At 44.7% G+C, this 26,082-nt stretch overlaps 1 protein-coding gene across 4 annotated transcripts; it reads left to right on the top strand.

Annotated features, from left to right (window-relative positions):
* Nucleotides 1–18: 18 nt before the first annotated feature.
* LOC110489568 (methionine synthase reductase) lies at nt 19–26,082 on the top strand. Of its 4 annotated transcripts, none has more exons than XM_021562295.2 (15): nt 19–168; nt 410–557; nt 773–926; nt 1,021–1,138; nt 2,054–2,573; nt 2,647–2,760; nt 2,881–3,034; nt 3,174–3,262; nt 3,856–4,036; nt 7,356–7,398; nt 8,424–8,604; nt 10,032–10,150; nt 21,591–21,683; nt 25,410–25,601; nt 25,718–26,082. In XM_021562295.2, the coding sequence occupies exons 2-15, from the start codon at nt 414–416 to the stop codon at nt 25,860–25,862; spliced, it is 2,247 nt and encodes a 748-aa protein (XP_021417970.2). In that variant the 5' UTR covers nt 19–168; nt 410–413; the 3' UTR covers nt 25,863–26,082. The 4 variants fall into 4 exon arrangements, with proteins under 4 accessions (XP_021417970.2, XP_021417971.2, XP_021417974.2 ...); XM_021562296.2 differs by having other exon boundaries at nt 23–168; nt 413–557; XM_021562299.2 differs by having other exon boundaries at nt 40–164; nt 413–557.

The raw sequence follows: 26,082 nt of genomic DNA, 5'->3' as shown, positions 1-26,082 counted from the left end.
CGTGCATTAGGACAGCCTGTTCCTTCCTGGTGTATGTCGTGCGTCACAAGTGACGTAACTTCTGGGTAGGATTTGTACAGTGCTGAACGTGTTCAAAGGTTTATACAATGTTACGAAAGGAATTCCACTGGGATCTGCTACGAGCTCTTCAACTTTCCGATCGTGTAGGTAAGACGCATGAAATGTACTCAGTCCTGGATGATCTATTATGGAATTCAGTTTTACTTGGCTCTGTTTTTAATCTGTTGTCGAGTTGAAATGGACGGATCAGTGTCAGTACGGATGATGCTTCTCAGTTTCTGCACAATGTTCCTATTGTCATCAACAAAACAATGTTGCCACAACAATTTATAGATTTGCTTGCAATAACGTAAAGTTTCACTGACTTTTGTTGTTTCCACTTGTCCAGCAGAATGCCTTGTGAGTTAAAGCCTCGGTTCCTGGTTCTGTACGGGTCTCAGAAAGGCCAGGCCCAGTCCATAGCCGAGGGGATAGCTGACGAGGCCGAGGAGAGGGGACTGTTTGCTGATATCTGCTGCTTGAGTGAAGGACACAAGGTAAAGTTATCAAAGACAAAATAGTGTCAACCTGCCCTTCATGGCATGCATTCCAATGCAGGCACAACACCTACAATGGGAAACATCGCCAACAATCGATCTGCTAAGGAAACTTAACTAGGCCTATGTATGAGTGTATTTGTGGTAGATGTTGTTACTGGCCTCTTCTATTCTCATGTGAATAACTGATCCTGTTTTGTGTATCCCACCCTCAGTTTAACTTGGAGAAGGAGAGTTCTCCTGTGGTGTTCGTTGTGTCGACCACAGGGGATGGGGACCCACCAGATACAGCCCAGAAGTTTGTCAAGAGAATCAAGAAAAAGACCCTGCCCCGTGACCTCTATGCACACCTCTGCTATGCTTTTTTAGGTAAAGAAGAATTGTGTGTCTCAGACGAAATGCCTAGTGCTGAGATAAATTGCTACTATGGCTTTAAAATAAGATTTATTTTTCTCTGCTCCAGCTCTGGGCGATACAAACTATGCAGATTTCTGCAAATGTGGGAAGACTATTGACAGCCGTCTACTGGATCTTGGTGCTAAACATTTCTATGCAACAGGACATGCAGACGACGGTGTAGGGTAAGGCCCAAGGTTTTTGAATTGGGAAAATAATACATATACTAAAATAATACTGCATGTCTACATGTTGATGTATGAGAATCACTTTAAATCCTGGCACTCACCTAAGAATCTACAGGAGGCACTCACCTAAGAATCTACATGTTGATGTATGAGAATCACTTTAAATCCTGGCACTCACCTAAGAATCTACAGGAGGCACTCACCTAAGAATCTACATGTTGATGTATGAGAATCACTTTAAATCCTGGCACTCACCTAAGAATCTACAGGAGGCACTCACCTAAGAATCTACATGTTGATGTATGAGAATCACTTTAAATCCTGGCACTCACCTAAGAATCTACAGGAGGCACTCACCTAAGAATCTACATGTTGATGTATGAGAATCACTTTAAATCCTGGCACTCGCCTAAGAATCTACAGGAGGCACTCACCTAAGAATCTACATGTTGATGTATGAGAATCACTTTAAATCCTGGCACTCACCTAAGAATCTACAGGAGGCACTCACCTAAGAATCTACATGTTGATGTATGAGAATCACTTTAAATCCTGGCACTCACCTAAGAATCTACAGGAGGCACTCACCTAAGAATCTACATGTTGATGTATGAGAATCACTTTAAATCCTGGCACTCACCTAAGAAGCTTTAAAGTAGGGTACAATGAAAGTGGCATGAATAGAGACAGACTTTTAATGTGCTTTCCCCACGTACCTCCTGTCACCTCGTTTGTGTTGTGTGGCACGTTATCTTTCGGTTCCATCACACTGCTTATCTCTGAGTCTGAATAGTCGTTGCTTTCTGTCCAGGCTTCAGTTGGTAGTGGCCTCTTAGGGGCTGTCTCATGTTAATAGTTTAGCTCTTAATCCAAACTGTGTGTGTGTGTGTGTGTGTGTGTGTGTGTGTCCAGGCTGGAGTTGGTGTTGGACCCCTGGCTTGAAGGACTGTGGGAGGCGATCAGAGGAGCGTTATCCAAGATGGCCGCCCCTCAGCCTGAGAGAGATGGCCATGTTAGGGACCAGAGAGTATCGTTGAACGAAACGCCTGAATCGTCAGCAACAGACATCAAACTCCACTTCCTGAGTCTCAACGAATCAGAATCCCAGATCACCAAATCCCTCACAACAGCAGCGAGTTCTAAGACTGATTCTTTGGCTGTTTTAGCATCAGAGACCGGGAGCTCAGTTACAGATCTCATAACGGTGTCAGCGACCGACAACACTGGGACTGCTCTTAAACTTGATAGTGTTGTCTCTGAACGCAAGTCAGTGTTGACGACACAGAGTGGACAGACTGAGGCTCCCCCTGCTGTTGTAGAGGCCTCTCTGACACGCTCCTTGCCTCCGCTGTCTGAGTTGGCCCTTAACATCCCAGCTCTGCCTCCACCCTACCTGGATGTCATGCTTCAGGAAGCCACCATAGAAGAAGAGGTGGGTTGTCTCTCAACTCATATTTGTTTGATTTTCTAACATCACTAACTCCTCATATCCTGTCCCTTCCCAGACCAATGCTCCGGTCAGTAAGGAGACTCTTCACGAGGTTCCCATCTCCAGGGCAGTCCAGCTGACCAGAGACGACTCAGTTAAAACAGCCCTTCTGATCGAGATGGACATCTCAGTGAGTGGCCGTCCCACTCTTACAACATGGTTTTTCATATAGAGACCAATAGATCGGTCAATAGATCGAAATGGTGGTTAAAGTAGTTTCTTTACTCCATCCTCTCCTTTGTGTACCCAGTCCCACCCTATGGCCTACCAGCCTGGGGACTCGCTTGAAGTGCTCTGCCCTAACAGAGCCTCCGAGGTGGGGGAGCTGCTCCGTAGACTGGGCCTAGAGGATCAGAAGAGCAACCGCATCCAGCTCTCACTACGAAAAGAAACCAAGAAGAAAAGTATGCTGTGCTTTTCTTATAGTCTCTATATACTATATAGCTCTAGTGATGACATTAAACAAATATATTACAACTCTATGTAACTACACACAGTATATGTAATTGACGTAAAATGTGACCCAGTGTTGTTTCCCTCCAGCTGCTCAGATCCCCTCCTACATCCCAGAGAACAGCACTCTGCGCTACCTGCTCACCTGGTGTCTGGAGATCAGGACTGTCCCTAAGAAGGTCCCTTCTCCTTTCACTTCCTATACCTGAACTAGCCAGTCCAGAACCTGTCTGTAAAAGTTTACTGCACTGCAGTAAGATAGACACTCTAGGTCCTTCTGAGCGTGTGTGGCAGACAGCTAAGGTTGCAGTGTTGGCAGGTACAGTATGGTGCAGGAATGATGCCTGGGTGCCAAGTCTGTCTCTGCCTCAGCCAACTTGCCATTGTCTTGTTTGTCAAGGTGTCAATGTAACATTGTAACAATGTAACAAGTTCCAGCAGTCCAGAGGAAACTACAAATATGAACTATTTTTTTTAAGTTACATTTTTTTAATACATTTTTTAATTAGGCAAGTCAGTTAGGGACAAATTCTTATTTACAATGACGGCCAAAACCGGGCGACGCTGGGCAAATTGTGCACCGCCCTATGGGACTCCCAATCACGGCCGGTTGTGATTCAGCCTGGATTCGAACCAGGGTGTCTGTAGTGATGCCTCTAGCACTGAGACGCAGTGCCTTAGACCGCTGCGCCCCTCGGGAGTCCAAACTATACTATCTGGGACAATAGGTTCTGTGCTATGTGGTGTATAATGCTACTTAGTATTTTCTCAGGCGTTCCTCCGTTCCCTGGTGGAGTGTACAGGAGACAGTGGTGAGAAGAGGAGACTACAGGAGCTGTGTAGTAAACAGGGATCAGCCGACTACAACCTCTATGTCAGAGACCACAACCTCGGCCTATTGGACCTGCTCACGGCTTTCCCCGCCTGCCAGCCCCCTCTCAGCCTCCTCATAGGTCAGAGCACACTCCCTCTCCTGTCGGTCATAATGTATGAGCTAATCAGAGGGCATTGTTTAGCTTTTACACGTCACAAAACATGTCTCTAGTTTCTAATGGTCAATACAGTGAGCGTATCTAAGTGGTGTACTGGTATTTCTCATCTAACCAGCAGAGGGCAGTATAGCCTCAGTGAATGCAGGTTCAATATAATTTTACATAGAGCGTTTTCCCTCAACTTACATCTTTCTTTTTTTCCCCCTTCTTTTTTGACCCAACTTGGATGTTTTACAAACATTTTACTGAATCCTAAATTACCAAACCAATGTTCCTGCATGGCTTCAATCAAGTCTTGATCTATAGGACTGCAAAAAGGAAATAGTTTTATTATATATTATATTAATTTTGCAACCCATCAGTGGTTCCATCTTGTCTCACCATTTGGTCACCCCTGACACACACAACTATTGGCTGTAGACAGTTAGACTTTATAGTGTCTCATGGCATAAAGCCTAGACTCGCGCTGAGGATTACTTATGTACATTTGTTTGAAGCCAGTTGGAAATGCCCTTTCCATCAGATCAATACATATTGTACATAAAAGTAATCTAATACTCATAAAAAATACTTAGACTAGAACTGTGTTATGTGTCCCATTTGCACTTGTAAGTTGCAATGTCCTCCTACAAAGAGGCTGTGTCACGACTTAATGTCCAGTGTTGTGACACAGCCCTTATGGTAACATATAAGTCTTTAGCTTATATCTCCCTCACTAACTTTAAGCATCTCCCTCACTAACTTCAAGCATCTCCCTCACTAACTTCAAGCATCTCCCTCACTAACTTCAAGCATCTCCCTCACTAACTTCAAGCATCTCCCTCACTAACTTCAAGCATCTCCCTCACTAACTTCAAGCATCTCCCTCACTAACTTCAAGCATCTCCCTCACTAACTTCAAGCATCTCCCTCACTAACTTCAAGCATCTCCCTCACTAACTTTAAGCATCTCCCTCACTAACTAAGCATCAGCTGTCAGAGCAGTTTACCGATCATTGCACCTGTACACAGCCCATCTGTAAATAGCCCACCCAACTACCTCATCCCCATATTGTTATTTATTTTTGCTATGTTGCACCCCGGTATCTCTATTTGCACATCATCATCTGCACATCTATCACTCCAGTGTTAATGCTAAATTGTAGTTACTTCGCTGCTATTGGCCTATTTATTGCCTTACCTCCCTAATCTTACAACATTTGCACACACTGTATATAGACTTTTTCTATTGTGTTATTGACTGTACGTTTGTTTATTCCATGTGTAACTCTGTTGTTTTTGTCGCACTGCTTTGCTTTATCTTGTAAAGGTGAAATAAAAAAACAGCAACACCTTTTCAGTAGAAGAACCGGGCGATGCAGAAATGTGGACATATTTAAATGGGGACATACGTACCCTGGTGAAGAATGTACTGGTGGAAGAGTTTTGGGTCCACTAGCTGTTGCTGGGATCCTGTCATAGACTATCCTACTATATTTCACAGGGGCATAGCTACGGAGCTGTGGAGGGCAGGGCAGGCCACAGGTTAACGATCGCTACATCTCTGACTGTGTCTGTGTTAAAACACATTTACTGGCCTCGTGGTGTCCCATTAGGTTTGACTGAGTGAGTTTAAGGTGGAGTAACACTCTTTGCCTAATTATTATCTTTCCTGTGGCATTGACTCTCCTAGCTACAGATGCTGTGGAATATAAAGGGTAAAGAGGTGATTTGTAATTGTAATCCACTTTGTGGTTATTATTTTTCCTCTTTGTGTAGTGGACAGAAATGAGATGTCACTCCGAGAGTGAAATATCTCCGACACTACTATAAAAGATGAAGGGAATATCTTGTGACATGCATCAGATTCCTTCTTCCAGTGATGTCATGTGACCCCCCCCCCCCCCCCCCCCCCCCCGTTGTCTGTGATAGAAAGTTTACTGTCAGAACTCGGAGGCCGGGCTGTAGACCATCAGGGAGGGAATGAGACGGTTAATGACCATGTTAAACCTGTAGATGAGAATGGCAGGGGGAGATTACAGCAGTGCCTGGGGGTTATGGGTACACCAGGTGTCAGTGATGCATCCTGACCCGTTTCCTGTAGTAGAGAAAAAAAAAGTCAAAAAAGTGCAAGAAAGGCAAGGGTGTTATCTTTCACTTTCGTGAGGACAACAACTAGTTTTCCCCTTGGTTATATTAGCCAGATGGTCAGCCCCATTATTATTCCTTTCAAACATTGGTCACTTGCGAGTACAGGAAGGCAGAGTTGTCTGCTGTCTTTCCTGTAGTAGAGTCAGTGATGCATCCTGACCCGTTTCCTGTAGTAGAGCCAGTGATACATCCTGACCCGTTTCCTGTAGTAGAGTCAGTGATCCATCCTGACCCGTTTCCTGTAGTAGAGCCAGTGATACATCCTGACCCGTTTCCTGTAGTAAAGCCAGTGATACATCCTGACCCGTTTCCTGTAGTAGAGCCAGTGATACATCCTGACCCGTTTCCTGTAGTAGAGCCAGTGATACATCCTGACCCGTTTCCTGTAGTAGAGCCAGTGATACATCCTGACCCGTTTCCTGTAGTAGAGCCAGTGATACATCCTGACCCGTTTCCTGTAGTAGAGTCAGTGATACATCCTGACCCGTTTCCTGTAGTAGAGCCCAGGTAGTCCAGCTGTTCTGGTTCTCTCTCCTCTCTAGTTGTATTGGTTACATTTTAGGGTTGAAGTGAATAATGGTTTGAGGGTATTTTAACACATAAAAACTGAGATTGTAGTAGATCTTCTTCACCCGCCCTAACCATTACATTTGACATATTTAGCAGACTCTTATCCAGAGTGACTTACTTTTTCATACTGGTCTCCAATACCCTGGTATTTCAAGCACCGTGCTCTACCAACTGAGCCACACCATACCCAACTATTATAGCTCTTCCTGTACCATATTCCTCAGAGGCCTCGTTCCCAGACTCCAAATTACCTCAAAAGAGGGCACCTTCAAATGCTGACATTGAAATATGGTGGACATGAACTATCTCCATCCTACATGCACCACGTCTACACTCTGGGGATATGAAAAAAACGACATGATTTTATGAATACAGAAGTATGCTCTAAAATAAACGTGTGTGTGTGTGTGTAACAAGGAAATAGGACCTGGAGGTTGGGTGGGTGGATCTCAACTCTGAAGTAGGCCGCCCCCTCAGCTCCTTTACGCCGTTGTCAGTGATCTACACAGAAAGGTGACACGATGGATGCCTCCTTACGGTAATATCCTCTCACCTGATGCATTTTCCTTTTTTATTTCAGAACATTTGCCCAAACTGCAACCAAGACCGTACTCCGCGGCAAGGTAAGCTGTTGTACTAGGGCGGCAGGTAGACTAGTGGTTAGAGCGTTAGGCTGGTAAGTGAAAGGTTGCTGGTTACACTACCTGAGCCTGCTAGTTGAAAAATCTGTCAATGTGCCCTTGAACAAGGCACTTAACCCTCATTTGTACTGGAACAAGATTATGGTATACAGTCACTTATTTAGCCTCTACGTACTGGAACAAGAGTCGGCTATGGTATACAGTGGTGGAAAAATTACCCAGCTGTCATACTTGAGTAAAAGTAAAGATACCTTAATAGAAAATGACTCAAGTAAAATTTTACTTGAATTCGTCTAAAAGTATTTGGTCTAAAATATAGTTAAGTATCAAAAGTAAATGTCATTGCTAAAATATACTTAAGTATTAAAAGTATAAATCTTTTCAAATTCCTTATTTTAAGCAAACCAGATCGATCAGAGGCAGTAGGGATGACCAGGGATGTTCTCTGTTTAGTGAGTCCTACAGACCCGAGACAGTAGAGATGACCAGGGATGTTCTCTGTTTAGTGAGTCCTCCAGATCAGAGGCAGTAGGGATGACCAGGGATGTTCTCTGTTTAGTGAGTCCTACAGACCCGAGGCAGTAGAGATGACCAGGGATGTTCTCTGTTTAGTGAGTCCTCCAGATCAGAGGCAGTAGGGATGACCAGGGATGTTTGGTTGATAAGTGCATCAATTGTACTATTTTCCTGTCCTGCTAAGCATTCAAAATGTAACTAGTACTTTTGGGTGTCAAGGAAAATGTCTAGAGTAAAAAGTACAATATTTTCTCAAGGAATGTAGTAAAGTTAAAGTAGTCAAATACCCCACAAAATGACTTAAGTAGTACTTAAAAGTATTTTTACTTAAGTACTTTACGTATACAGTCACTTATTTACCCTCTTCGTACTGGAACAAGATAGTACCTTCATATATTTTCTCCACTATTTCTCCTAATCTGTTACTCTATCACTTCCCCTGTCTCCCCCCCCCCCTCCTCCTCCTCCTCCTCATCCTCCTCCCCCTCCAGCTCCAGTTTAAGACATCCAGGTCGGCTGCACTTTGTTTTCAACGTCATAGAGTTCCCAGCATGCGCTGGGAGACCCGTGGGGAGGCGTGGCCTGTGTACTGGTTGGCTCTCTGACCTAGTTGATCCCATCCTGGTGCACCCTGGGAAGGCTCAGTCCTCCAGCACCCCACCTCTCCCTAAGGTGAGTAGAGGAGTCACCTGTGTTTAGGCGTGTGTGTGCATATAAACTTAACATGTAAAGTGTTGGTCCCTTGTTTCAAGAACTGAAATAAATGTTATTTCTCTCATTTTGTGCACCAATTAGTTTACATCCCTGTTAGTGAGTATTTCTCCTTTAAAAAGATAATGCAAATGTGGCATATCAAGAAGCTGATTAAACAGCATGATTATTACACATTATTATGTGCTGGGGACATTAAAGGCCCCTCTAAAATGTGCAGTTTTGTCACACAACACAATGCCACAGGTGTCTCAAGTTTTGAAGGAGTTTGCAATTGGCATGCTGACTGCAGGAATTTCTCTACCATAAACTGCCTCCAACATTGTTTTAGAGAATTTGGCAGTACGTCCAGCCAGCCTCACAACCGCAGACCACGTGTAACCACGCCAGCCCAGGACATCCACATCCGGCTTCTTCACCTGAGGGATCGTCTGAGACCAGACACCCAGACAGCTGATGAAACTGTGGGTTTGCACAACCGAAAGATTTCTGCACAAATTGTCAGAAACCGTCTCAGGGAAGCTCTTCTGCAAGCTCGTCGTCCTCACCAGGGTCTTGACCTGACAGCAGTTCAGCATCGTAATCAACTTCAGTGGGAAAATGCTCACCTTTTATGCCACTGCTCTTTATGGATGAATTCCGGTTTCAACTTTACCGGGTAGATGGCAGACAGCATGTATGGCGTTGTGTGGGCGAGTGGTTTGCTGATGTCAGTGTTGTGAACAGAGTGCCCCATGGTGGCGGTGGGGTTATGGTATAGGCAGGCATAAGCTATGGACAACGAACACAATTTAATTTTATCGATGGTAATTTGAATGCACAGAGGTACCGTGATGAGATCCTGAGGCCCGTTCTCGTGCCGTTAATTCACCGCCATCACCTCAGGTTTCAGCGTGATAATGCACGGCCCCACGTCGCAAGGATCCTGGAAGCGGAAAACGTCCCAGTTCTTCCATGGCCTGCATACCCACCAGACATGTCACCCATTGAGCATGTTTGGGATGCTCTGGATCTATGTGTACGACAGTGTGTTCCAATATCCAGCAATTTCGCACAGCCATTGAAGAGGAGTGGGACAACATTCCACTGGCCACAATCAACAGCCTGATCAACTCTATGTGAAGGAGATGTGTTGTGCTGCACAAGGCAAATGGTGGTCACACCAGATACTGACTGGTTTTCTGATCCACACCCCTACCTTTTTTACAGGTATCTGTGACCAACAGGATCTGTATTCCCAGTCATGTGACATCCATAGAATAGGGCCTAATTAATTTATTTAAATTCACTGATTTCCACATGAACTGTAGCTCAGTAAAACCTTTTGAAATTATACGAGTGTATAGGTGTGACACACCCATAAACACTTTTTTGACCTTTGACCTCAGGTCCATGTGTGTGTGCGTCAGAACTGCTCCTTCCGCCTGCCCTCTGACCTCTCCAAACCCTTCATCATGATTGGACCAGGCACCGGGGTTGCACCCTTCATTGGATTCCTACAACAAAGGTACAGCCCACAAAAATGGAGGATTCGTAGTAAGCAGGCTACTGTTGTGTTTTAAGTGATGCTTGTTTATCTGGTCAGTGAGTAGAAGTATTTGTTTGAGTTGTGAAGGCCAACTCCTGTGTGAAGTTTTATCTCTATGGCTCAAGAACAACGACATGAAATCACCAGGCTGCTATAACAACCGTGATGCAACAGGAGTGTGTTAAATGTTTACTGTTCAAGTACACCATCAATGTGTAATATTAACAATTTATTAAGTGATGTCATGTGTAAGTAACGCAGAAACGTATGTGTCCAATAAGTCTGGTGGTAATTCGAGGTCGATCGATAATGTTTTTTCAACACCGATACCGATTTATTGGAGCGCCAAAAATGCATTATTTTTTATTTTATATATATATATATATATACTTGTAATGATGACAATTACAACAATACTGAATGAATAATATAATACATAATATAATACATCAATAAAATCTATTTAGTCTCAAATAAATAATGAAACATGTTCAATTTGGTTTAAATAATGCAAAAACACAGTGTTGGAAAAGAAAGTAAAAGTGCAATATGTGCCATGTAAAAAAAGTTAACGTTTAAGTTCCTTAATCAGAACATGAGAACATATGAAAGCTGGTGGTTCATTTTTCCCAGTTCTTTAATATTCCCAGGTAAGAAGTTTTAGGTTGTAGTTTTTATAGGAATTATGACTCGTCGACTATTTCTCTCTCTACCATTTTGTATTTCATACAGTTGAAGTTGGACGTTTACATACACTAAGGTTGGAGTCATTAAAACTAGTTTTTCAACCACTCCACAAATTTCTTGTTAACAAACTATAGTTTTGGCAAGTCGGTTAGGACATCTACTTTGTGCATGACACAAATAATTTTTCCAACAATTGTTTACAGACAGATAATTCACTGTATCACAATTCCAGTGGGTCAGAAGTTTACATACACTAAGTTGACTGTGCCTTTAAACAGCTTGGAAAATTACAGAAAATGATGTCATGGCTTTCGAAGCTTCTGATAGGCTAATTGACATCATTTGAGTCAATTGGAGGTGTACCTGTGGATGTATTTCCAGGCCTACCTTCAAACTCTGCTTCTTTGCTTGACATCATGGGAAAATCAAAATAAATCAGCCAAGACCTCAGAAAAAAAAATGTAGTCCTCCACGAGTCTGGTTCATCCTTGGGAGAAATGCCCTCTGGTCTGATGAAACAAAATAGAACTGTTTGGCCATAATGACCATTGTTATGTTTGGAGGAAAAAGGGGGAGGCTTGCAAGCCGAAGAACACCATCTCAACCATGAAGCACGGGGGTGGCAGCATCATGTTGTGCCGGTGCTTTACTGCAGGAGGGACTGGTGCACTTCACAAAATAGATAGCATCATGAAGATGGAAAATCATTTGGATATATTGAAGCAACATCTCAAGGCATCAGTCAGGAAGTTAAATCTTGGTCACAAATGGGTCTTCCAAATGGACAATGACCCCAAGCATACTTCCAAAGTTGTGGTAAAATGGCTTAAGTCAAGGTATTGGAGTGGCCATCACAAAGCCCTGACCTCATTTCTATAGAAACTTGTGGGCAGAACTGAAAAAGCGTGTGCGAGCAAGGAGGCCTTCAAACCTGACTCAGTTACACCTGCTCTGTAAGGAGGAATGGGCCAAAATTCACCCAACTTATTGTGGGAAGCTTGTGGAAGGCTACCTGAAACGTTTGACCCAATTTAAAGACCATGCTACCAAACACTAATTGAGTGTATGTAAACTTCTGACCCACTGGGAATGTGCTGAAGTAACTCATTCTCTCTACTATTATTTTGACATTTCACGATCTTAAAATAAAGTGCTGATCCTAAGACAGAATTTTTTTTTACTAGGATTAAATGTCAGGAATTGTGAAAAACTGAGTTTAAATGTATTTGGCGAAGGTGTATGTAAACCTCCGACTTCAACTGTATACCTTTGACTAATGGATGTTCTTATAGGCACTTTAGTATTTCCAGCCTAATCACGGGAGTTGATAGGCTTGAATTCATAAACAGCGCTGTGTTTCAAGCATTGCTAAGAGCTTCTCGCAAACGCAGTAAAGTGCTGTTTGAATGAATGCTTACGAGCCTGCTGCTGCCTACCACCGCTCAGTCAGACTGCTCTATCAAATATCAAATCATAGACTTAATTATAATAAACACACAGAAATGCGAGCCTTTGGTCATTTAATATGGTCAAATCCGGAAACTATCATTTCGAAAACAAAACGTTTATTCCCTCATTGAAATACGGAACCATTCCGTATTTTGTCGAACAGGTGGCATCCCTAAGTCTAAATATTGCTGTTACATTGCACAACCTTCAATGTTATGTCATAATTATGTAAAATTCTGGCAAATGAATGACGGCCTTTGTTAGGAAGAAACACAGTTCCCAACGAGCCAGGTGGCCCACACTGCTGCATAAACCCCGCCTCTGCTCGCACTGAACGCAAGAGATGTGACACAATTTCCATAGTTAATATCGCCTGCTAACATGCGTTTATTTTAACTGAATATGCAGGTTTAAAAAATGTTTACTTCTGCGTATTGATTTTAAGAAAGGATGTTTATGGTTAGGTACATTTGTACAATGAATGTGCTTTTTTTTTTTTTTGCAAATGCGCTTTTGCTAAATCATCAGCCATTTGGCGAAGTTTGAAGTAGGCTGTGAATCGACGATAAATGAACAGGCACCGCATTGATTATATGCAACGCAGGACAAGCTAGTTAAACTAGTAATATCATCAACCATGTGTAGTTAACTAGCGATTATGTGAGGATTGATTGTAACAGGTGGTCAGCCTGCCACGCAGTCTCCTCGTGGAGTAACAGGTGGTCAGCCTGCCACGCAGTCTCCTCGTGGAGTAACAGGTGGTCAGCCTGCCACGCAGTCTCCTCGTGGAGTAACAGGTGGTCAGCCTGCCACGCAGTCTCCTCGTGGCGTAACAGGTGGTCAGCCTGCCACGCAGTCTCCTCGTGGAGTAACAGGTGGTCAGCCTGCCACGCAGTCTCCTCGTGGAGTAACAGGTGGTCAGCCTGCCACGCAGTCTCCTCGTGGAGTAACAGGTGGTCAGCCTGCCACGCAGTCTCCTCGTGGAGTAACAGGTGGTCAGCCTGCCACGCAGTCTCCTCGTGGAGTAACAGGTGGTCAGCCTGCCACGCAGCCTCCTCGTGGAGTAACAGGTGGTCAGCCTGCCACGCAGCCTCCTCGTGGAGTAACAGGTGGTCAGCCTGCCACGCAGTCTCCTCGTGGAGTAACAGGTGGTCAGCCTGCCACGCAGTCTCCTCGTGGAGTAACAGGTGGTCAGCCTGCCGCGCAGTCTCCTCGTGGCGTAACAGGTGGTCAGCCTGCCGCGCAGTCTCCTCGTGGAGTAACAGGTGGTCAGCCTGCCACGCAGTCTCCTCGTGGAGTAACAGGTGGTCAGCCTGCCACGCAGTCTCCTCGTGGAGTAACAGGTGGTCAGCCTGCCACGCAGTCTCCTCGTGGAGTAACAGGTGGTCAGCCTGCCACGCAGTCTCCTCGTGGAGTAACAGGTGGTCAGCCTGCCACGCAGTCTCCTCGTGGAGTAACAGGTGGTCAGCCTGCCACGCAGCCTCCTCGTGGAGTAACAGGTGGTCAGCCTGCCACGCAGCCTCCTCGTGGAGTAACAGGTGGTCAGCCTGCCACGCAGTCTCCTCGTGGAGTAACAGGTGGTCAGCCTGCCACGCAGTCTCCTCGTGGAGTAACAGGTGGTCAGCCTGCCACGCAGCCTCCTCGTGGAGTAACAGGTGGTCAGCCTGCCACGCAGCCTCCTCGTGGAGTAACAGGTGGTCAGCCTGCCACGCAGCCTCCTCGTGGAGTAACAGGTGGTCAGCCTGCCACGCAGCCTCCTCGTGGAGTAACAGGTGGTCAGCCTGCCACGCAGCCTCCTCGTGGAGTAACAGGTGGTCAGCCTGCCACGCAGCCTCCTCGTGGAGTAACAGGTGGTCAGCCTGCCACGCAGTCTCCTCGTGGAGTAACAGGTGATCAGCCTGCCACGCAGTCTCCTCGTGGAGTAACAGGTGGTCAGCCTGCCACGCAGTCTCCTCGTGGAGTAACAGGTGGTCAGCCTGCCACGCAGCCTCCTCGTGGAGTAACAGGTGGTCAGCCTGCCACGCAGCCTCCTCGTGGAGTAACAGGTGGTCAGCCTGCCACGCAGCCTCCTCGTGGAGTAACAGGTGGTCAGCCTGCCACGCAGCCTCCTCGTGGAGTAACAGGTGGTCAGCCTGCCACGCAGCCTCCTCGTGGAGTAACAGGTGGTCAGCCTGCCACGCAGTCTCCTCGTGGACTGCAATATAATCGGCCATAATCGGCATCCAAAAAGGCCTATTACAGATTGTTATGAGAACTTGAAATCGGCCCTGATTGATCAGTCTAACTCTAGTGGTAATGTGACAAACAGAGCTGGGATTAACACTAGTTCTCCAATGAAACTACGTGTAAAGAGGTAATGAGCTCTAAACGCCAAGCGAAGGTCCATTGTGTGTTCTACCTCCTAATGGCTAAAGGAGTAGTCTGCAGTTAACACATCCATGTTTTTGCTTATAAATTGATGATATGTAAAAGTGATTTAAACTTAAATTGTTTTAAGGTTTTGTAAATGGCTCAGTTCAACTGTCGTACCCCGTCAGAACCCAAAATATAAGCTTGTTTTATTTACTCCAATGTTTGTAAACGATGCAAATATAAACAAATGCTTAATAGCCTCATAACATGGTTAAAACTATAATGTTGATGTCGTGGATGGTCAGTCCTTGCATCCATAGCTGTGTCTATGAATTTGAGAGTGGTTAACTTTCTCTAGCCCCATCCCTCACCTTTTTACAGAAACAATGTATTGTTTCAACTGCGGATTGCCCCTTTTTTAATGTCAGTATTTGGAGCGAGTAAAGCTGATCCTAGATCTGAGCCTAAGGGCAACTTCCCCCACCTGAGGTAATAAGTCAAGCGTTTCCAGAGATGTTGGCTGTCTGTCTGGTGTTTTATGACTTTGGGAATACGGAGACGTATTGATTTGAATGTGAAGAGGTCTGTAGGCCGTCTGTGTCAATGTAAATCATAGCTGGTCATTACTGGGAAGTGCACCGCGGCTCAGACACGGTCACGCCACCTGCCAACTATGAGTGTGCGTGGTTGATGAATGGCTCATGTTGCTAGGTTCAGCTACACTGACCTGTCAGCGTCGCCATGGTGCATTTTCTCCCCTGACATCACTACACAGTTGTGCCCTCCTTTTCAGGGCACCTTAGTTGACATAGTTTTCAAGCTTTTATATTTTCTTGTTTACCTATCAACTAAAGAAATCCATGTTTCTTGGCACAACTCAAGATTTAGCCTAGACCCAGAGTGGTAGCTTTCCAGTCTCTTTTAGTTGAGTAAAAATCAGTGCAGTCAGGATGGTCAGTTCTTGTATGGAATCCCATGTATCCCATCACGATTTACATGAGGTGTCCTCTTGCATGTGAAAAGTTTATCAGATTAGCGATGACATATCGGTCACGGTCTTTTCAAACCTGATTTGATGTAACGGGGACTTTCCACTTTATAGCAGCCTTCACTAACATGTAGGTACATAGCAGCCTTCACTAACATGTAGGTACATAGCAGCCTTCACTAACATGTAGGTACATAGCAGCCTTCACTAACATGTAGGTACATAGCAGCCTTCACTAACATGTAGGTTTATAGCAGCCTTCACTAACATGTAGGTACATAGCAGCCTTCACTAACATGTAGGTACATAGCAGCCTTCACTAACATGTAGGTTTATAGCAGCCTTCACTAACATGTAGGTTTATAGCAGCCTTCACTAACATGTAGGTACATAGCAGCCTTCACTAACATGTAGGTTTATAGCAGCCTTCACTAACATGTAGGTTTATAGCAGCCTTCACTAACATGTAGGTTTATAGCAGCCTTCACTAACATGTAGGTACATAGCAGCCTTCACTAACATGTAGGTACATAGCAGCCTTCACTAACATGTAGGTACATAGCAGCCTTCACTAACATGTAGGTACATAGCAGCCTTCACTAACATGTAGGTTTATAGCAGCCTTCACTAACATGTAGGTTTATAGCAGCCTTCACTAACATGTAGGTTTATAGCAGCCTTCACTAACATGTAGGTTTATAGCAGCCTTCACTAACATGTAGGTACATAGCAGCCTTCACTAACATGTAGGTTTATAGCAGCCTTCACTAACATGTAGGTTTATAGCAGCCTTCACTAACATGTAGGTACATAGCAGCCTTCACTAACATGTAGGTACATAGCAGCCACATAGCAGCCTTCACTAACATGTAGGTACATAGCAGCCTTCACTAACATGTAGGTACATAGCAGCCTTCACTAACATGTAGGTTTATAGCAGCCTTCACTAACATGTAGGTACATAGCAGCCTTCACTAACATGTAGGTACATAGCAGCCTTCACTAACATGTAGGTACATAGCAGCCTTCACTAACATGTAGGTACATAGCAGCCTTCACTAACATGTAGGTTTATAGCAGCCTTCACTAACATGTAGGTACATAGCAGCCTTCACTAACATGTAGGTTTATAGCAGCCTTCACTAACATGTAGGTTTATAGCAGCCTTCACTAACATGTAGGTACATAGCAGCCTTCACTAACATGTAGGTTTATAGCAGCCTTCACTAACATGTAGGTTTATAGCAGCCTTCACTAACATGTAGGTACATAGCAGCCTTCACTAACATGTAGGTACATAGCAGCCTTCACTAACATGTAGGTACATAGCAGCCTTCACTAACATGTAGGTACATAGCAGCCTTCACTAACATGTAGGTACATAGCAGCCTTCACTAACATGTAGGTACATAGCAGCCTTCACTAACATGTAGGTTTATAGCAGCCTTCACTAACATGTAGGTTTATAGCAGCCTTCACTAACATGTAGGTTTATAGCAGCCTTCACTAACATGTAGGTTTATAGCAGCCTTCACTAACATGTAGGTTTATAGCAGCCTTCACTAACATGTAGGTACATAGCAGCCTTCACTAACATGTAGGTTTATAGCAGCCTTCACTAACATGTAGGTTTATAGCAGCCTTCACTAACATGTAGGTACATAGCAGCCTTCACTAACATGTAGGTACATAGCAGCCTTCACTAACATGTAGGTACATAGCAGCCTTCACTAACATGTAGGTACATAGCAGCCTTCACTAACATGTAGGTACATAGCAGCCTTCACTAACATGTAGGTACATAGCAGCCTTCACTAACATGTAGGTACATAGCAGCCTTCACTAACATGTAGGTTTATAGCAGCCTTCACTAACATGTAGGTACATAGCAGCCTTCACTAACATGTAGGTACATAGCAGCCTTCACTAACATGTAGGTACATAGCAGCCTTCACTAACATGTAGGTACATAGCAGCCTTCACTAACATGTAGGTTTATAGCAGCCTTCACTAACATGTAGGTACATAGCAGCCTTCACTAACATGTAGGTACATAGCAGCCTTCACTAACATGTAGGTTTATAGCAGCCTTCACTAACATGTAGGTACATAGCAGCCTTCACTAACATGTAGGTACATAGCAGCCTTCACTAACATGTAGGTTTATAGCAGCCTTCACTAACATGTAGGTTTATAGCAGCCTTCACTAACATGTAGGTACATAGCAGCCTTTACTAACATGTAGGTACATAGCAGCCTTCACTAACATGTAGGTACATAGCAGCCTTCACTAACATGTAGGTACATAGCAGCCTTCACTAACATGTAGGTTTATAGCAGCCTTCACTAACATGTAGGTACATAGCAGCCTTCACTAACATGTAGGTACATAGCAGCCTTCACTAACATGTAGGTTTATAGCAGCCTTCACTAACATGTAGGTACATAGCAGCCTTCACTAACATGTAGGTACATAGCAGCCTTCACTAACATGTAGGTTTATAGCAGCCTTCACTAACATGTAGGTTTATAGCAGCCTTCACTAACATGTAGGTACATAGCAGCCTTCACTAACATGTAGGTACATAGCAGCCTTCACTAACATGTAGGTACATAGCAGCCTTCACTAACATGTAGGTTTATAGCAGCCTTCACTAACATGTAGGTACATAGCAGCCTTCACTAACATGTAGGTACATAGCAGCCTTCACTAACATGTAGGTACATAGCAGCCTTCACTAACATGTAGGTACATAGCAGCCTTCACTAACATGTAGGTACATAGCAGCCTTCACTAACATGTAGGTTTATAGCAGCCTTCACTAACATGTAGGTTTATAGCAGCCTTCACTAACATGTAGGTTTATAGCAGCCTTCACTAACATGTAGGTACATAGCAGCCTTCACTAACATGTAGGTACATAGCAGCCTTCACTAACATGTAGGTACATAGCAGCCTTCACTAACATGTAGGTACATAGCAGCCTTCACTAACATGTAGGTACATAGCAGCCTTCACTAACATGTAGGTACATAGCAGCCTTCACTAACATGTAGGTACATAGCAGCCTTCACTAACATGTAGGTACATAGCAGCCTTCACTAACATGTAGGTACATAGCAGCCTTCACTAACATGTAGGTACATAGCAGCCTTCAGTAAGCCCCGGTGATTGGCTGTGGAAAGGCAGCTTCTCGTTTTCGAAGTACTTTTCAACACAGACATTTTCTCTGCATAAAGCTTTTCCCTGTAGGAAGAAGTTGGGTGAAACGATCTGTTAGTGTACCCTTGTCTCTCGCTCTCGGTCTCTCTGTCAGATTTTAAAACCTGTCACGAAGCGTTGTGCAGTACCTGATTTTAAGATTCCAAACAAGGTGTCTACCCCTGATGTCGTGCTTTGATAAGAGATAACAACGGCCAATTTGACAACAGGACGCTGTATCACCAACAGCCATTTTGAAAGCAGGTCGCCAACAAAGCTTGAATGCCCTCTTTTTTTTTAGCAACAAAGCAGCATTGGGACATTTAACTTCTTCTCCCTCTCCCCTCACTCTTTCCTCATCGCTCCCTCTCCCCTCCCCTTCTGGCATCCTGTCTTCCTTTGTCAATCGATGGATGTTTTGAAAATGACTTTGTTCCACTTTGTAACTGCAGAAGAGAGGGAGCGAAGGAGCTATGGAGAGAGGGAACAAAGGAGAGAGGGAATGAGGGGGAACGGTTGAAACATCATAACTCGGTGGGATCTGGCGACCTCTGGCTGTCTGACATTGATTAGTCTTCTGAGCTTAAGGGTGTGTAATTCATTGAAGTTAGTTTACCGGATGAACGGTTGTTGTATTTGGTTATTGTAAACGACTCTATAGTTTCTCCACATTCAGCTGAATGCATTCAAAATCGAGCATGCTAATGTCATTGTAATTTCTTCATACTGGTTCAGTGATCATAGCTCAGTGGCCCTTCCTGGAATTGTCACGTACAGGCACATATTATCACAGTCTCCTAAAACTCTCATAACACCGCTCACACAGAGCATCAAAACCCATTCAGCATGAACAAGGTCAGAGGAAATAAAACCATTACTGAGTTTACCAAGACTTCATTCCTGCTGAATCACAGTTTCTTCTGCTCCTTGTTCATCAGAGAAGCATTGAGAGGCAACCGCCTCCTTTGGACCCAGAATGGAGTGATAGGTTCTGATTCTGTGGCACTGTTTCTCTCACTTCCTGTCGTCTGGGCAGAGATGTGATTTTGGATTTAGAGGGATGGACCGTGTGGTCTGCGCAGAGATGTGATTTGTATTCAGAGGGAGTGGTAGTGTGGTCTGGGCAGAGATGTGATTTGTATTCAGAGGGAGTGGTAGTGTGGTCTGGGCAGAGATGTGATTTGTATTCAGAGGAAGTGGTAGTGTGGTCTGTGTGGCGCAGTAAAAGCCAGGCTATTGATATTGATCCCTGTGGGTTGAGGAGGAGAGGGGAGGGTTGAGGAGGGTTGCCATGAGGAGGGGAGGGTTGGGTTGGGGAAAGAGGAACCCAGTTAAATATGTTTACAGATTAATTTTTTTAATCAGAAAATGTAAATTGTGGATGATGTCACTTGTTTGGTCTGCTCTCTGCTTACCCAATGTATTCATCAATGAGACTGGAATGTTCAGGGTCTTCATCAATGAGACTGGAATGTTCAGGGTCTTCATCAATGAGACTGGAATGTTCAGGGTCTTCATCAATGAGACTGGAATGTTCAGGGTCTTCATCAATGAGACTGGAATGTTCAGGGTCTTCATCAATGAGACTGGAATGTTCAGGGTCTTCATCAATGAGACTGGAATGTTCAGGGTCTTCATCAATGAGACTGGAATGTTCAGGGCATTCATCAATGAGACTGGAATATTCAGGGTCTTCATCAATGAGACTGGAATGTTCAGGGTATTCATCAATGAGACTGGAATGTTCAGGGTATTCATCAATGAGACTGGAATGTTCAGGGTCTTCATCAATGAGACTGGAATGTTCAGGGTCTTCATCAATGAGACTGGAATGTTCAGGGTCTTCATCAATGAGACTGGAATGTTCAGGGTATTCAGAAACCTTATCCAGTCAATGTTCTCCAGCATCATCTGGCGGGGCTGTAGATGGCGGGGCTGTAGATGGCGGGGCTGTAGATGGCGAGGGTGTAGATGGTGGGGGTGTAGATGGCAATGGCGAGGGTGTAGATGGCGAGGGTGTAGATGGCGAGGGTGTAGATGGCGAGGCTGTAAATGGCGAGGGTGTAGATGGCGAGGGTGTAGATGGCAATGGCGGGGATGTAGATGGTGGGGGTGTAGATGGCGAGGGTGTAGGTGGCAGCGGTGGAGGTGTAGATGGTGGGGGTGTAGGTATAGATGGTGGGGGTGTAGATGGTGGGGGTGTAGATGGCGAGGGTGTAGGTGGCAGCGGTGGAGGTGTAGATGGTGGGGGTGTAGATGGTGGGGGTGTAGATGGCAGCGCACTGGCTCAGCGTTTTGTGTCTTTGTGCCACCTCTGTGCAAAGGATTCTGGGAGCCCTGACAGACTTGTTGGCCACAGGAGGAATCACTTTTATAAGTGGGGCTGACGTGCGGAGGGAGGTGTGTACACGCGCATGCACGCACGCACGCACATACACGACAATGAGCTAAAGTCGTTGTTTTAGTTGGATCACAATACACCGTAGATTACATCTCTTTAGGAGCATGTTAACTTCCTGTCCCCATCATAATTGTGACTCTGTACTGTATAGACGTTGTAGGGAGATACAACAGTATCACTGCTCCCTTTTAATGTCTGTTGTGACGAGGACTCTGTCCATTCTTCTGTGTTTTTATTGATTGGGCTTTGAGGTCTCCTCCAGTGTGTGTGTGTGTGTGTGTGTGTGTGTGTGTGTGTGTGTATATATTTTAAATGTTCTCCTTTTGTTTTTCTCTTTCAGGGAGAAGGAGAGGGAGGAAAACCCAGAGGCGGAGTTCAGTGAGACCTGGTTGTTCTTCGGTTGTCGCCATAGAGACCGAGACTTCCTGTTTAGGTGAGTGTCATTTTGACCAAAACGTTGGATCTTTCCAAAATGGCACCCCATTCCCTATGTTGTACCCGACTCCTGACCTGGGCCTGCATAGGGTTTCTGGTCGTAGTCCACTGTATAGGGAGTATGATCTCATTTCGGAAGCACCCAAGTGAAGCACCCACATGGGTGAACTCAGACTTTTCCTCCAATCAGAGTGCAGACTTTTCCTCCAATCAGAGTGCAAAGTGAGCAGAGTGTCGAAGGCGTTCCACAGGGACGCTGGCCCATGTTGACTCCAATGCTTCCCACATCTGTGTCACGTTGGCTGGATGTTCTTTGGGTGGTGGACCGTTCTTGATACACACGAGAACCCGTTGAGTGCGAAAAACAGTGTTGCAGTTCTTGACACAAACCAATGCACCTGGCACCAACTACTATATCCTGTTCAAAGGCACTTAAACCCTTTGTCTTCACCCTCGGAATGGAGCACATATACACAATACATGTCTCAAGGCTTAAAAATCCTTCTTTAACCTGTCTCCTCCCCTTCATCTACACTGATTTGAAGTGATTTTAACAGGTGACATCAATAAGGGGTCATAGCTTTCACCTGGGTAATTTTTTAAAATTGTATTTATTTATCCTTTATTTAACTAGGCAAGTCAGTTAAGAACAAATTCTTATTTTCGATGACGGCCTGCCCCGGCCAAAACCGGATGACGCTGGGACAATTGTGCGCCGCCCTGTGGGACTCCCAATCACGGCCGGTTGTGATACAGCCTGGAAACTAACCAGGGTCTGTAGTGACGCCTCTAGCACTGAGATGCAGTGCCTTAAACCGCTGCACCACTCGGTAGCGCAAGTTCACCTGGTCAGTCTGTCATGGAAAGAGCAGGTGTTCCTAATGTTTTGTCCGCTCAGTGTCCATATGCCATTCAGCAATTCCAATACAGAAGACGTGAAAACATTTGTATTTCAAATCAAACTGAACTTACTTAACTGAGAGGAATGCAGAACGTCCAAACTATCACCTTAAATGACTTGTAGCACTACAAGGCCAGTACACCAATCAAAGCACTGCATCCTTAGTAGATGAATTTGTCCCGGAAATCATGAAAGAACAGATCAAAGAAATATCCGCCTGTATTTGTTTATTTGCTTCCATCTCTTTGTTAAATACATCCTCACAGCCAGGTATCCTGGCCTGATGGTTGTTTGTTCACAGTGTAGATCTCTCTATCTCCGGGACTTCGACCTAACCCGACTTTGTCCGGTCAGTGGGGGTCTGAAACGTGAACTGATAGAAAAAGAATGCATTCCCTTTGATGCTAAATATATTCTGTGGCCCTAGGCTAAACCCTGGTATCCTGGGTGTGACATTAACATTGCTACACAATGTTCTCCTTAAAAAGCCCTAATCTACCCCAAAACTTAACATATGCGTTAGAGGGTGACACCAATCTGACCTACAGTCAGATACTCAGACCCCCTAATGTTTGCAGTTTCCACCCGTTTTCTCCCTTACCCTCCTTATGGTTCCCTCCCTTTTTTCTCTCTCTTATCTCTCTTTTCATGGATTGTGATTTCGGTGCAGAGGGAAAGGGGGTTTGCTCAGCTCTTGTTAAGGACCAGATTGGCACCACCAGACCAGGGCTGTTTTCTCTGTCAATACACACCAGGGTTTGACTGAGAGCTGAGGCCAGACAGAAGAGCTCAGCTCAGTGGGGTCTGAGTGGACCCCTGGTACCAGGATGTTAACCTTTCAAACAGAAATCAAAGTCTCATTGTATTGGCTGACATTCAACAGAGAAGGGAGGGAAGGACAGAAAGGAGGAGAAATGGGAAATGGCAATATGAAAGTCTCTTATCTAGAGAGAATATTTTTTCTCTGTTAGCATCTTTCCCCTGGATGTTTCTGTTAGACGTGACATCTTTCCCCTGGATGTTTCTGTTAGTTAGCATCTTTCCCCTGGACGTTTCTGTTAGACGTGACATCTTTCCCCTGGACGTTTCTGTTAGACGTGACATCTTTCCCCTGGATGTTTCTGTTAGACGTGACATCTTTCCCCTGGATGTTTCTGTTAGACGTGACATCTTTCCCCTGGACGTTTCTGTTAGACGTGACATCTTTCCCCTGGATGTTTCTGTTAGACGTGACATCTTTCCCCTGGATGTTTCTGTTAGACGTGACATCTTTCCCCTGGACGTTTCTGTTAGACGTGACATCTTTCCCCTGGATGTTTCTGTTAGACGTGACATCTTTCCCCTGGACGTTTCTGTTAGACATCTTTCCCCTGGACGTTCCTGTTAGACGTGACATCTTTCCCCTGGACGTTCCTGTTAGACGTGACATCTTTCCCCTGGACGTTTCTGTTAGACGTGACATCTTTCCCCTGGACGTTTCTGTTAGACGTGACATCTTTCCCCTGGATGTTTCTGTTAGACGTGACATCTTTCCCCTGGACGTTTCTGTTAGACGTGACATCTTTCCCCTGGACGTTTCTGTTAGACATCTTTCCCCTGGATGTTTCTGTTAGACGTGACATCTTTCCCCTGGATGTTTCTGTTAGACGTGACATCTTTCCCCTGGACGTTTCTGTTAGACGTGACATCTTTCCCCTGGACGTTTCTGTTAGACGTGACATCTTTCCCCTGGACGTTTCTGTTAGACGTGACATCTTTCCCCTGGACGTTTCTGTTAGACGTGACATCTTTCCCCTGGACGTTTCTGTTAGACGTGACATCTTTCCCCTGGACGTTTCTGTTAGACGTGACATCTTTCCCCTGGACGTTTCTGTTAGACGTGACATCTTTCCCCTGGATGTTTCTGTTAGACGTGACATCTTTTAAGGGGGTGTGTTATTCGTGTTGTTCTTTGATCACCAGGAAGTGAACCCTCATCGCTGCTCTTTTTGATTCTGTCTGTGACCTCTTCCTCCCCCTCTTCCTGTTTTCTCTCTTGTTTTTCTGGTGTTTAACATGCTTGGTAAACTAGGGATTAGTTTGCAGCTGTCAGAGGTAAAAGAGAATTGTTCATACATAGTCATCCAGATGAATAAATGTCATAAGATAAACATGGTGATGTTGTTGCATCAATGTGTGACATTCAACCCAGTGAAGGACAAAACAAGAGAGAGAAATGTACAGTAAACACTATGTCTCCTTCGCTCACCTCTCCTGCAGTATTTACTGCATTTATTCTCATTCCTGTCATGGCCTTCATATTTTATTAAAACTAGTTCTAAAAAGTATCCCTGCTACTGCAAAACATTATGTGAATACCTTCACCCAAGTTCCCTCTGTTTCCAGACAACATCCCATATGTCTCTGTCTGTCTGTCCGCCGGTCCATCCTGTCAACCTTGGGTAAGGTTCTTCACTGGCCCAGAAAACAGTCAACTTTATCGTGCTGTTGCTATATACACAAGGCCCTGTTAAACATTGAGGCGGAATACACAAACAAGCAAGTAATGGACACAGACACACAGACAAGGTTGCAGCAAGGCTAGGTGGATTGATTGTAAAAAAAATATGGTTATCAGAGGGACTCAACCTTATGAAGTCTATATTTGTCCATTTCTCTTGCGCTGAATAAGGTGCATCGGCTAGCCTGTGTGTTTATGCGTAGGCTTCCACACCACTTGGATGGATATTATTATTATTATTATTTTGGAAATGAAAAACAGTGACATGGTGAAATATATGTGTAAAATAACTCATGGTCTCTCTCGCTCTCTCTTTCTCTCAGAGAGGAGCTGCAGGGGTTTGTGGCCAATGGAACCCTCACCCATCTGAAAGTGTCTTTCTCACGGGACACTCCGGAAGGAACAGAAACACAGACCGAGACGAGACCCAGATACGTCCAACACAACCTGCTCAGCCATGCCAAAGACATCGTCAACCTCCTCCTCAAGGAGAATGGATACCTCTATGTCTGCGGGTGAGCTCAGCTTTGATGATGTCAATAGGGAAACAATGGAACAGTATGGTAGATGGCGATCATTATCTTAGTAGATGTGGATCACTGGTTTTACTGTCTGCCTTTTGCTCACACAGTGATGCTAAGAACATGGCTAAAGATGTAAACGACACCCTGATAGAGATGGTATCAGCAGAGCTTCAGCTGGATAAACTGGACGCCATGAAAAGACTGGCCGGACTCAGGGAGGAGAAACGTTATCTTCAGGACATCTGGAGCTGAAAGTATTCACAACCTTGACTTTTTCGAAGAAAAAAAAATTGTGTTACAAGTTGGGATTGAAATGTATGTAATTGTCAGGCCAGCATCCCAGAGTCACCTCTTCACTGTTGACGTTGAGACTGGTGTTTTGCAGGTACTATTTAATGAAGCTGCCAGTTGAGGACTTGTGAGGCGTCTGTTTCTAAAACTAGACACTAATGTACTTGTCCTCTTGCTCAGT

Source organism: Oncorhynchus mykiss, chromosome 15, assembly GCF_013265735.2.
Source record: "Oncorhynchus mykiss isolate Arlee chromosome 15, USDA_OmykA_1.1, whole genome shotgun sequence".
Taxonomy (NCBI): Eukaryota; Metazoa; Chordata; class Actinopteri; order Salmoniformes; family Salmonidae; genus Oncorhynchus; species Oncorhynchus mykiss.
This window is presented reverse-complemented; position numbering and strand designations above follow the sequence as displayed.

Coding starts and splice junctions, on each gene's coding strand:
- LOC110489568 (XM_021562295.2), top strand. CDS start 414: ATGCCTTGTGAGTTAAAGCCTCGGTTCCTGGTTCTGTACGGGTCTCAG. Junction 558..772: donor GCTTGAGTGAAGGACACAAG/GTAAAGTTATCA, acceptor TCCCACCCTCAG/TTTAACTTGGAGAAGGAGAG. Junction 3,035..3,173: donor AAAAGAAACCAAGAAGAAAA/GTATGCTGTGCT, acceptor GTTTCCCTCCAG/CTGCTCAGATCCCCTCCTAC.